Source organism: Linepithema humile, chromosome 5 (assembly GCF_040581485.1).
Source record: "Linepithema humile isolate Giens D197 chromosome 5, Lhum_UNIL_v1.0, whole genome shotgun sequence".
Classification (NCBI taxonomy): domain Eukaryota; kingdom Metazoa; phylum Arthropoda; class Insecta; order Hymenoptera; family Formicidae; genus Linepithema; species Linepithema humile.
In genome coordinates, this window is record NC_090132.1 from 327,803 (window position 1) to 341,953 (window position 14,151).

The window sequence follows — 14,151 nt, forward strand, 5'->3', positions numbered from 1 at the left end:
TAATTGGAATTATTTCTGTGTATCATATAACATATATTAATAAGAATTACTAGTTTCAAGTAAAAATTCAATTAAAACAATCAGTCAGATTAAAAAAAAATGTATTGAAGTCTTCAAGTGTTCATTATTATAACATTAGTTTATGACAATGTATATGTATGTGTGTATGTGTGCATGTGTGTATGTGTGTGTATGTATGTCGTGTGTGATCATGTGCATTTATAAATTTATTAATATGTGTTATTTCTTTGTAACTTACTTTACATAGTTTCAGTCGCGGTAGATGTACATATCGTTGCGCCAGATTATGATACATAGTTACTATATACATATAATATACGTAATATACATATATTATTTGTCACAAATATGTACATTATACATGTATAAGATATTCAATCTGTGTCAATTATGTTATGTATATATTGCGTCATCTATATTGTACTTATAATATATATATATATATATCACCCACACATATTATATATAACATTACATACATATACATATAATGTACATACTCGTTCTTATAAATATGTTGCGCAGATTGCTCCCTATTGTCGCCGCTGTTTAGCGCCCGACTCCTACGCTCGTCCTGGTATTACTATAGCAAACGCAAACTAAACGCGTAACAAATCAAACTGCTAACTTTGTACTCTGCTTCCGTCATTTTCATAACTAAAACGTTATTTGGTGTATTGCAAAGTTTATAAAATAGTTGAAACTTTTTTATACTTATAATATATCTTTTCGTTCCACACCTGCTAGAACTAATTTACATTCCCGTTGTCACCGTGTATCGTCGTTCAAGGAATGTCATCAGCGACGAGTGAGTTTTTCTATTCATCACTTAATACTAGAATCGTGCTGCTAATGTAATCCTCGACGACAATTGCACAAGAAGTGGTTGAACGTTTTCAATTGTGAAAAAAAGAAACTGAAATTGAGCTATATAGTAATCGCAATCTTAATAGCTAAAAAATTTCTCTCTTAAATCTATATATATATATATATTCTACGAAAGTCAAAGAATAAAGAGACTTTTTTAAAGAGTTTAATTCCTTAAATGTCCTTTTACTTTTCGACTCTACCTTATATACCTTTCGCATGAAAAAGGAAGTATGATCTTTCACATGAAGACGTTTCATTGTGTAGTGTCTTTATACAGATGGTGCTTATTGGCAAGAATTCTCAAGTATAAAATCGATTCTTAAATTACAGTTCTAAGAAGACACATTCTTCGATATTAGATATTGTATTGGTTCTTCACTCACACAAAGGAAGATTCTCATGCGACAGATGTCTATTTCGGCCGGATATCATCACACTGTGATGTCTTTTCACGTACTATCGTCACTTTCCGCACGACGAAACGACGAAACTCACGCTAATTTCATATATATAGTGCGTTCTCGCATCTTACAGTGCTTGAGTTCCTTGAGCGCACGTTGCGCCTCGCTCGGCGAGGAGAAGGCCACGCGAGCGTCCCCGGTCGGCATGCCTCTCTCATTATAACGCCGAATTACATTCTCTCGTTTGACGTGAAAATCGCCAAAGAATTCGATGATTTCATGAATATCTGCTTTGAACGGCACGTTCTCCAGCGATAGCACGCAGCCGGGCTTGCCGAAAGCTTCGACGCAGTCCATAGATGGTGGATGGCGGCCCATCATATGCCGCGGCATGCCCATCATGCCCGGCGGACAACGAGGCCCGAAGCCGGTGTTGCCGAAGCGTGGTGGTATGTGACCCATCGGGCCGCCGAAACGCGGCGGTCGTTGGTGCTGCTCCTGCATCGGCTGGAAGTGCTGCTGCTGTGTCTGTTGCGTCTGCTGCATCTCCATCATGCCAAGGGTCTCGAGCATTTTAGAGCGAGGTACCAATTCGATGGTGGGTACATTCTTGCCAAGCGGCACACCATTTTTCGTAAGCGCGCGTTCCGCCTTTTCAACCGAGTCAAATTCGCAGAAGCATTCGCCACCCGGTTTGCCTTGTTGATTCAGCATCGTGTGAATGCGCATTGGTACGATGCCGATATCCGAGAAATAGTCGAAAATATCGCGGTCGCCCGCCTGGAACGGCAGACCGCGCATCAGGATGCAATCCGCCAGATTCAGACTTGTCTGCTCGTGTTCGCGCTTCGCCTGCGCGAATTTCTCCTCACTGATGGCGGTCGCGGTCACCTGCTTATTGCCGATCTTGAGCGGAGTGCTCAGCGACGACTTGGCGTCCTCGAGTAGTGCAAATTGCACGTAAGCCATGCACTGATTGGAGGCCCCGGCCTCCTTGCCGCTGCTAATGAAGAGAAGATCGTTGATCTTCCAGTCGTGAAACAGTTCGGCTATGTCGACTTGCTTGGTGAAGGACGGCAGATCGGTTAGCAGGATGCACGCGGACTTTCTGATATCGCCCTCGGTGCTGTCCTCTTTGTCGGCAGGCGAGTAAGAATTCATCGCTTTGTCGAAGATACTTTCGTCTAGGTGAAGCACCTCAACTTCGGAGGCTCGTACGAATCTCGTCGTGCCCAGCGCGAGTTCCTTGCTTTCGGTCTTGTTAAATTTGATGTATGCGATACCTACGCGATTACCGTGGTTATCCTTAATTATCTTCATGCCATCTTTCCTAATATAAATACCCTGGAACGCGTGACGCAAATCCGCGTGCGTCGCATTCAACGGCATATTGCGCACTTCCACACAATGGCCAGTGCCGCCGCTGCTGTTGCTGCTGCTACTACTGCTAGTTCCGTTCTTGCTGTCGCTGGAAAACCTAGATGAATTTCCGGATTTCCTGCCATACGACGCCGTACGATCGTTGTCGTAGTTTCCGAAACTGGTCGTGGTCGCCTGAAAGGCGTGCGGATTGCGACGACTCTCGAGATCCTGCACCTTATTCAGAATGTGACTGTTCTGCCTGACACCCCGGAAGCCGCTGCTATATTCTTGGTTGAACTGATTCGATCGGAATCGATTGGTCTGGTCTATTCTGCCCTGTTCATTCTGACTCCAAGATTCCTTGGAGCGAGTCGCAAGGCCGCCCAGACTGGGTAGACTGGCGGTGGTCAGATTTTGCGACAACGTTGTCATACCTACCGTCTGTCCGAACGCCTGCACGTGTGATTGCATTAGGCTGCCGACACCGTTCAGACCGTTTATAGAGAACTGATTTGATTGCAGCATCGGTTGCTGACCTATCACAGGCGTGCTGAAGCTCGCTATAGCTGAACGCTGCGCATCCGTATCCTGAGACAAAGCAGCGACATTGGCGCCTAGAATACCCGGGGCTAACAAAGCGGCCTGCATCTGCGTCTGCGGTGGCACTTCCCATATGCCGTTTTCTACGAGCGGTTTCTTCGTCGTAGCCGTCGACGATTTGTCCTTGTGAAATTGGCCGACGCACACGATATCGCTGTTGTCCTCCTCGTTGGTATCCTTGCGCCGATCGCTCGTGGAGTTCCTCTTCGAGTCGCGATCACGCGACCTCGTGCGATCACGCGATCTACTGCGATCGCGCCGTCGCCGGTCTCGGCCACCACGATCTCGATCACGGCGATCCCGATCTCGCGATCTGCTGCGATCTCGCCGTCGCCGGTCCCGACCGCGGTCTCGATCGCGACGATCTCGATCGCGATCACGATCGCGCGATCGTGAGCGATCCCGCGATCTTGACCGGTCACGTCTGTCCCTTCGGTCCTTGCCCGACTCGCTGTCGTTATCCTTTTCTCTCCTATTTTCGGTCGGGGAACCCGGTTGCTTGCCAGGAACCACAGTGGGCGGCACTGCCACCGCCGGTGTGGATTGTATGATGCATTGTAAATTCAAAGTCTGTTGCCGAGCGGCCTCGATCACCTTCTGCATTTCGGTGCGCGAGCTCAACAGCAATTTAATCTTCATTTCCTTTATCTTGCCACCATCATGCATCATCGCTTGGCGAGCGTCCTCATCGGTGCTGTAATAGCGAAACGATGTTTCCGTGAGATTTCCGGTTTTCCGTTTCAGTTTAGTTCATTAATTTCTTTCTTATTTTATTACATAAAATTATTTATGCGTTTGTTATATTATTAAAAAATACTATTTATTTTTTTACGATTTGTCTCATCAATGCGAGCATATAAATTTGCTAAGAATTTAAACTTATTAATGCCCTAGTTTTTTCTTCCAAATAAATTGCCTACTTTATTTCTTGCACTGTTCCAGTTGTGTACGTAAAAAGATATAATTATCTTAGTCATAAATTATAATAATCTGCCATGTTAATGTGTTTTCCATAACAGATATTATACGCGTGTAAATAATGGGTCTTGTGTAAGAAAATCTTGCATCGCTTTTAAGGCGACGATGCGTAAAAAGTTGAATAATTATTACACTATTACTGTGGCTAATAACAAGCTTCAGTAATAACTAGAAATTAATTCTCTGTGCATCCATATATCAATAGCTTGTGTGCGGCAACATTTTAAACTTTCCACCGTAATAATATCGTAAATAACTATGATTTAAGTTGAAGTAAAATTAATTAGAAATTAATCAGCAAGAATCTTATTATCTTTTATCTATCAAATTGTCATTAAGATTATTGTAAAAATATATTATGCACGAAGCGTGAGCAATTAATAAAAATATTTTGATAAATATATAAAATCCCATTTAAAGATAAAATTTATTTGTAGTTGTAGATTTATGATTTCATATTTTATGTCGATGTTACATCGTAAAAGATAATTTGATAATCGCAAGAAATCTCTGAGTCGCAGTACTTGGATGTCGAGTAAACATAAAAAAGAAGATGCAAACGCATTCATTATACTGCTCATTTTTTTTAGAGCGATTGATTCATGCGTTTGTAATTACCTGAACGCGATGAACGCATCCCCCTGCTCGCCGCCGACAATATGAACGCCACCCTCTGGAATACTCAGACCTCTAAAAAATTGGCGTATGTCCAATGCGTTGGCGGACCACGCCAGATTTTGCAGTCTGATTATGACGCTCATTTTCTTCGAAGTATCTGTAACCGAGCCGAGAAGCAACGAAATTAAACGACGGGGAATAGACACCCTTGATGTGACTATGAATGCGATAGTCCAAGTCACGTTGTTGGCAAATTGTTTAATTGTTGAGGATGTTGGACAAATATTCTCAGTGCAATACGTGATTATAGAAAAAGGAAATAAAAATGCACTTTTCAGATATATATCTTTTATTGATGTATATATCTTATATTAATTTTATTATCGTATTATATATTAACTTCTCTATCGCAACATAACAAGATTTAATATATTTACAGAAATTATTTATCATATATTACACGCTTGTTGCATTAATAATATCATTTATTTTCTCTTTGGCAATATTTTTCATATATATAAAATTATTCATATACTATATACTTATTACATTATGTTTATCTTGATTATTTAATTATTTGTTTTTAATTATTCTTTGCACACAAGATTATTTTTATGGTACGCTTAATATTTAATATGGTACGATTAATATTTAATATGGTACGATTAATAATTAATGGTTAATAATTATAGTTGTAAAAAATAAATTTAAAAATATTTTTAAAATCTCAGCACTCGTATAAAAGGCATCTAGCGCAATTCATCTTTTATATCTCGTTTTTAACTGAAATGAATTTTATCTTCGAAATGAATCGATTCTCCTTCACGTCTTCTCTAATCTCTGTGCCAGTTCTCTAACGAGTCAAGTAAAAAAATGCTCTTCGATTTTCGAGCAGTTGGTACCAGCGCGTATTTCTCATGTCGCGCATAACGTGTTCTTATCGCGACTTGCGCAATATGCTTCGCAGGCAAATAACTTTCTCTCCACACCGCTGATTAAAGCAATATGACTGCACAGACTGCACAGACAGTACGTGATGAAGTGTCTTCTTAATCGCATAATACACTAGAGTCAATAATTTTCTTCTGGTAGGTCTTCTGTTTTGAAGTAATCGTTGTTCCATTAATTTCTTTCATGCAAAAACATGAATAGGCAATTGGATATTGTTGTATGTAATTTATTGCAATCTTGTTATATTCATTTGCATTTAATCGTGCGTGCCGAACCGGAAAAGTCATGCAAGAATAAACATGTAAGCAAGTCGGAAAATTGGATTTATTAGATTTAAAGATATATTCGAGCCAGTATTTCTACAAATAACATACACGTTTAATCGCGTGTAAAGGTGCATTTTTTAATATGTATTTCAGTAATTTGAATAATTGTTTAGTCGTGCAATAGACTCTTTCATCAATAAGAATATAATCATTCGCGATTTATACGCATTGAACAAGTTGTAAAATGCAGATTTTATTGTATTCAGCTGTGAATATTTGATCAATTGTTTTTAAATTGCTATAAATTAATGTTGAAAATATTGGGATAACGTTTTCCATGTGTGAGTGTTATAAACACATTAGGTAATATTTCATTCATCAATCATTTCATTAATTCTTACAACTCAACAATAGACATAAATGTCTTTGATAAACAATCTTCTTTTAAAATAAAAAGGTACAGATTTGGAAAATTGACAGTCCCGCATAAGCAGGAAAAGAAATTCATTTTTATCTTGCCATCAGACAAATCCAAATAGAATAACGTAAACATATGCAGACTGTCTCTTATATTTTTAAATCCAGATATTCATTCAGTTTAAAATGTAAAAGATATCTGAAATGTGTGTCACGGTAGCATATGTGTGCGTACTTGCCAGCTTTATTATTACAGCGAATTCTGATGGCGCTAAAGTTTTGGCAGAGGAACGCTTCAACATATAAACACCCACACGTGTTACGATTGTACGTCAACAATCGAATCATTGAGCTTAGTTCTTATTTCTTTTTTACTGATCGTAAATTCTCTAGACACAGACACGCTCGTAAAAACTGAAAGCTTCAAACATATCTTGTGTGAACGAAAACTCTAAATCATAATGCGTAAAACGCTTTGCATTGATTGTAAAATTCAACTATGAAAATTTAACATCAAGTAAATATAAATAATATAAATATATCAAATTCCAATATAAAATAAAGAAGTCATGAGTCAAAATAGGCAGTGATCTTTAAGTCAAAAGTACAATTTGACTTTTAAGATATAAAACTAAATAACGAGGAAATTATTTCTATATATAAATAAATATAAATATCAACTATTGAGTAAAAAAATTTGATTTCTTAATATTTTGCCGGTTAACATAAAAAATAATAATAATTTCCACAAGTAAACGTATAGATATCAATTTTGAACAGAGTTCATTTTCAAATGTTAATGTTATAAATAATATATTAGCGAGGAGAGAATTGTTATTCGTGAGAGAGAAATTTCTATTCGTGAGAAAGCGTAAATATCGATTATTGTACCAGAATGGATTTTCAAGTGTTCTAAATCGTAAAAATGTAGATATCAATCATTAAATAAAATAAGTTAGCTGCTCTAAATCATAAATTAACCGCGGGATAAATAATTTACACGAATAAACATAGACATTGATTGATCAGTGAGTTTGCAATTTGATTTCCAAGTTAATGGATACAAGAGATGGAAAAAATTCATATCATAAAAAAAATATCGGCTTTTGACCGAAACAAAGTTCAATCTGAAAGTATTTTAAATGGCGAATTAAATGGAAAAGAAATTAATTCTTCACTTTTATAGAGCAATCATGTGAAGCAATTTTCGCGCGTCGAGCATTTTTCACTCTGTGCATATTATCCGAAAGCCGTCGCACTTTAGGCGACCGTAATTACAGGTAGTCCACGTAACTGGTAATTTTCATGCCACAAGGTAGTAGTCGAGCAATCTCTGATGATCGTGTTTGTAATCGATATATTACTCTTTACGTCGTTGCGAGACTATGATTATCAATCATTATTCTATCATAAAAAAAAAAACGATATATTGTTAATATTTGTCCTAAAACGAACGATTCGACACACGAGACGAACGAAACTACGACGAAATGATTATTTTCACACGCGTTAGAATCCAAGACAACCAGACAAGTTTGTCGAGAATAGATTTTACGAAGGGTCTACTGCAATTTTCGTCGACAGAGAATACCGATAGAAATCCAACAGAATCTATTTAAGGAGCATAATAGCGGAAACTGATAGCAAAGTTTGTTATTTCACACAAATTTGAAATATTCTATTTTATTTATATTACAGCTTGCAAACTGCCCGTATATTCCTAACATTTTGCTTACTAGGATAGTTTCATGACCAAAAAGACCGCATGGTAGGATTCGAAACGCTAATCAACATACTGCAGGGAATTTTCAGATTGGTCCATGCGCGCATACACGGAGATCTTATCTGAAATAAATTCCGAATTGCAAAGAGAAGATGGTCCCGTTTAATCTTTCCCGATCGAAGTAATCGGCAAGTCATCTCCTGCTGTTTCAGAGCACGCGTTTCTGTCGACGAGCACGATGACATCGTTCGCGTTCCGTCTCTTCGGGCTTCCCCACCTGCCATGAACTGCTGAATCCTTTCGTTGAGATCGAGAAGAAAAGGTTCGACGATTAGGTTGTACTTTATTTGAAAATATTCTCGTAAATGCTCTCTCGAGTCGAACAGATCGATCACGTCGTACGCATGGGTAACGTTTCTTCCGCAATTATCCTATTCATTGATAGAGTAGTACCTTCCTCGGAGGGGCGGGAAGAAAAATATCCGCATAACATACATCATCAGTTTCGAGGTTTCATTTGATCTCAGTACACTCCTTGACAAAAGTACTCTGCAGTACTTAGGAGTGACGAAAATGTAAAACCTATTTATACTGTTGTCGACTGTTTTACTACGAGCTCTTCAAAGTCGATACAGCGAGCATAAATGTATTACGATCTTTCATCACAATGTTTGGTAGAATAATATTCTTAACAAAAATAGCGAAAAGTTGCAAAGTTGGAATTCAAATAATATTTATTCGAAATTCCTGCAACACTGTCGTATGTGGGTAAATAATAGCAAGTTTCTACAATAAAGACGAATTAATTCATCGCAAAAATTCAAAAATTATATGTTACATCATTTGTATTAGAAGTATATTAAGCCATATTCACGTTTCTGGCGTATTTTCTGGCAACATAAATTAATTCGTCTTTAATCATTTTACGCGCATAGGAGGCGGGTTTGATCAAGAAATGACCCCGTTAACAGATTAATATCGTTGTTCTGAAAACATTGTAAAACTAAAATTTTATGTGTTCCAAACTCTTGTAGAATGTGGATACAATACCGATATATATATAAATAATCGTTGTGTAATAATATAAAATCATATAAAAACATAGTAAATTAGTTTTATTTTTACGTAAAACAATTTTATGGGCTTGTTTTATGTCATGAAAAAGGTAACTTTCTTTATACATTTTTTAAAATTTACATGTATAATTTTACAGCTTATTATTTTTAATATCTTTATAATTTCGTATTTGGCACGCGAGGAGAAACATTATTTATTTATTTCACGAATTATTTAAAAGAGAATATTAAAACTTTTTTTTTTACACAATACCAGATGGAATTCCAGAATTCTGTATGATTGAAGATTAATCAACTTTTTGTAATGCGTTATGTTTAGTGTTTCGCGAATTTCGCGCAGATGCAAAGTTGCAAGGAGAGTTTGGGGATAGGGGATCATGTCTGAGATGCAAGTTGATACGACACACGTTTAGTTTAGTTTAAACATCATTTAGGAACGCATGTTAACCAAATGTTAACAAAGCGACAGTCGCCGGCCTGTTGTCTGAACAATATGAACAATGCAATGCAATGCAATGCAATTGCTTATTGCTTTAATTTTCGACAGTTTGAAATGAGAAACGCGTTGTTTGCCGATGATTACTCCTAATTAATTAACGTCAAATTAATTAACAGAAAGGTATTTTTAGATTTCTCCTCGACACGCCATGATCACAAGTCTACTGCTTCTCATTTATATAGTTGAATTCTTTTTATGATGACACGCAACGAAGGACAAATGTTAAAGCGCTGGGTCGATATTCTAGTCGTAAAATAAAAAAATATATACGATAAACCGATATAGATTCAGTTGGTAATGTGTGTTTGCGTGTATGCGTGCAAAAGACCGAGAAAATCGGTCTACGTTGTCCATTTTGAATGCATCGTGCGCAGTATCGAATACCAAAGCGTTCGCAACGATGAAAGCAAGTCGACAAATCACAGCTGCATCAACGTACTTCACACATCCGTTGCTGCTTCTTCGCTGCGTTATGTATGTGTCGCAATCCGACAATATTAATTACACAAGAGCATCGTTAAGATGGTATTTAGGCGTTTAACGGCGTCGAAGTCAAAGATCACAAATTGAGTCTTTCTACTGTTTCCATCTTTTATCTTTCAATATAATTTAATAGTGGTTAGAATTATTTAGTAGATAATTATCTAGAACTTTTAGTACACTTTGTAGCCTTGTTTCGCATCTAAAATTCTTTGTTCATAACTTTTTAGGCGATAATGATGGTTCCATTTCACTGTTACATGTTAACACGCGTGAACGTGCGTTATCGCAAAGTATTTTAGGGAGAAGCATATATGAAAGTGCAGTAGGGGACGAAAACTGTGGGAAAATTTAGAGATTGTTCGCGTACTTTGTTACGCATATGTACACGTGTATAAAATAAAGGACGCAGTTATATAGATATGACCTATGGTATAATCGTAACGTAACTTTCTAGAACAAAAGTTTACTTTGTCGCTTAAATTACTTTAAAGTATTATAAATATTATAATTAATCTTTTTTTCACGCTTTTCAAAGTTTTGCATATTCGTAATACTTTTCACGCTTAAATCAAATGTGAGATACAAATGAACATGAACAGAAAGATGATAATTCTCAGGTTTAAAAAATTAATCAGAAAAACTGTATTTCGTGATAAGAAAGCAGAATTATAAAAGCGGGAATATTCAACAATTTTGTATTTATTAAAATAAAACCTTTTTTTAATTTAAGAAAAATATCTTCATAACTTTTCGTAAATAGAATCAATTTTTCTTGATATGAAAGTGATGAAAAAATATTATTTATTTTCATCATAATGTTAATTTAACATTTATTTCCAATTCTGTTAAAATCGTCTTAAATGTTCCGAAGTTTATTGTTTCACAATCCACAAAAATATTAAAATGCATATTATAAAATTATTAACTTTTGTTTTTTTTCTTTTTTCTTTGAAGAAAAATAAGCATGTGCTAATTAATTATCATTGCATGAAGGCAATGATGCCAAATTAAAACTTACCTTTTTTTATTGTTTGAAAAAGTTATTGTATAATTTTCTTAAAGTTGTTAATTCGGAATCAACAACTTTAATTTATTTGATAAAAAAAAAAGCTAAATAAAAATAGCGTAGTAATTATAAAACTTATTGAAAATATTAATTAATTTCTTAAGACTAATTTAAATCTGAATTAAATATGGACTGTATCATTGAGCCAAAACAAAAAACCGTGTGCGCATTCTTGTCGTAGCGGAGAAACAGTAATAAAAACGTTTATTCGTACACGAGGCGCATCCTTAGGGTTCGCATAAATCGTTCTACTCTAATTCGGCTAGCTCGACAGCCCAACGATATTAGTGGCAGAAACGCTTAGGGATTTACAGAAATATTATAAAAATAAAATACAGTTCTCTTTTGATTTTTCTTTCAGAAGGTAACGACATCATTTTATATCCGTTCTTTTCTATATGAATAATTAAATATGATTTTTATCCTAGAAAGTTATGTTGTCCTTCCTAACTTGTTTAATTGTATCATTAGTACTTTTTTGCAGAGACAATTCTATGCACAGTTTATATGGAGGACACATGAAGAGATAGTATGATAGTTGATTGTAACTGTAGATTGTGTTTCCATATTTCAATCATATAAATGTTTTGTAAAACTTCTTTATTATTTTTGTAAATTTGGGATTATATAAATTATGAACTAATTTTATTACGTGACTTATTTGATCATTACCTTTTAGACTTTAGTAACTTCAGAAACTTCTTTCTTCTTTGCTCTTTCTGTCTCGTGTTTTGTTTCTCTCTCTTTCTCTATCCCTCAGCTAAAACGTAGGATGAGAGATAAGAGTTGATTGAGAACAAAGCAATTCAGCACCAACACTCATCGAAGGATAATGAAATGTAGAGGAAGAAAAGAAGTTATCTGCACCATGGCATTGTACAAAATCCACCGAGAAGGAGAAATCTGTTCTTGACACCTAACACACACTGAGCAGTCTAAGATCCTGTAACATACAGCAAGTTTCTTCTCACTGCATCTAAACATTTTTGCAGCAATGACAAATTACATTCGCATTCAATTTCTTATCTTAGGCAGTTATCTACTAAACTAGAATTTATTCACACATAAAGATATTTCACAACACTAGTATGTTTTTTAGCTATAACAAATTTGCAACTTTATATTTAAGAATTAATCACTGATTTGCACCAAATTTTAATTTTGAATATCAAATATTTTAATATTAATGTAACAAATTAATTATAAATTCTCAAATGTAATGCACCATTTTATGACTTAATATTTTCTCTCTTAAATATCTCTGAATTTTCCATATATTTATTGAAATATTTAATATTAAAAGAAAATATGGTAGTTGTGAAACATGAACATGTAAGCATTAGAACTAGTTGTAGCTAATTTTAAAATATAAATATACAACCAGTTTATGCACCTAAAGATGAAAAATTAAACAGAAAATACTAATGTAATAGAGTCCAAAATGTTTTAAATGCTTGAGCGAGAAATAAAGATACTTTAATTTAAATATTTGAAATGCTTTTAAAACAATGTTACAATATTTTCCTTTTTACTTCTCTTCTCATTTCCTTTAATTATGTTTCTTCTTATCGAATCTAGGTTAGACCATGTTGCATCAAATATTTTAGATAGAATTTACTTGAGCATTATTTGCTGCATCATAATGCCATAACTCGTAAAAATAAAGAAATAGCTTACTTGGATCTTTATATTTTCTTTTGTTATTTATATTTCAATATTGTTTGACTGATTTCAAGAATTTAGTGGAGCTCTCTGTAAAAATTTGTTTACATAACCTCTACATATATTCTCAACCATTTTCCCTAGGTTTTTCGACAAAAAGATGGGACATTAACAGTAATAATAATAAACATTTAATAGTTTGTCTTAATATATGAGTCATATGATATATAAATTCGAAACAAAATAAAATTTCATGATTGTTTATTATAAAAAATTTCAATTATTATTTAGTCATAAGAACACGATAAAAATATTTGAAAATTCTTTTTTAACAGCGTAATTAAATTAGATCAAATATTAAAGTTGCAATGCAATTTGCAATTCATACTATACAATTTCCTTTATTCTGGATCACTATTTCTTGCTCAGCACAAACAAATATGTGTTTTAAATTTTGAGTAATAATAAAATAAATAAGTAACAATGAATAAACAAGACATCAAAATTTTTTGGTTTCAAGTATCTCATGCCAATTTTTATTTGCAATCTTGTAGCTTTGCTACTACGCCATATTGCAAGCGTCTTCTAAGCAAACTATAGAATCGAGAATTATAACATATAAAAAAATGCGGATCATCAATCGACGAATGCAATGGTGCAATCAAACGAAATTTTACAAGAAAGGAATCGTGTTTTGAGGTTACAGTAATTACCGAGAACGTAATATACAATCAAAACAGTTTAGTGTTCTATTGCCCAGCAATTCGTCATTGCCGTTTGGACGATATAGAATGAAATATCAACGTATATGCCAAAACATTAGACTCACCGAAATTGTTACGTAAAATCGAAGCGCTTCATCATGAAGAGAGGACGTTGACTACAAACGACGAGATAATTTGAGAACGCGACAAATTCGATCGATCTTGCGTATCGATGAGTTCGTATGCGTGGAAGAGCGTTGAAATGGCTGTCGCGTCGTCTAGCATCTGGGGCGTCTGGCGTCGCCGTGAATTCGGTCGAGTGAACCCCGTAGATCATAGATTATGAAATTATTAGATGTGAAGATGACATAATTTTGCTCTTGCTTGAACGAGGTATGTAATTGTAATATACGCCGCAATTGTATAACTTGTCCAAGTCATTGTGTAGTAATAA

The 14,151-nt window shown here is 35.2% G+C and overlaps 1 protein-coding gene across 1 annotated transcript; it reads right to left on the bottom strand.

Moving 5' to 3' along the window:
• Positions 1 to 84: 84 nt before the first annotated feature.
• LOC105675571 (RNA-binding protein 12) lies at positions 85 to 14,011 on the bottom strand. Its single transcript, XM_012372819.2, has 4 exons — positions 13,823 to 14,011; positions 12,004 to 12,274; positions 4,851 to 5,007; positions 85 to 3,948 (listed from the first exon to the last, which is right to left on the bottom strand). Exons 3-4 carry the CDS (start codon positions 4,991 to 4,993, stop codon positions 1,383 to 1,385), a joined length of 2,709 nt encoding a protein of 902 aa, XP_012228242.1. The 5' UTR covers positions 4,994 to 5,007; positions 12,004 to 12,274; positions 13,823 to 14,011; the 3' UTR covers positions 85 to 1,382.
• Between the last annotated feature and the right edge of the window lie 140 nt (positions 14,012 to 14,151).

Excerpts from the sequence above, each read along its gene's own strand:
- LOC105675571 (XM_012372819.2), bottom strand. The coding sequence starts at position 4,993 with ATGAGCGTCATAATCAGACTGCAAAATCTGGCGTGGTCCGCCAACGCA. Across the intron at positions 3,949-4,850 it reads GATGCGTTCATCGCGTTCAG|CACCGATGAGGACGCTCGCC; the intron begins GTAATTACAAAC and ends TCGCTATTACAG.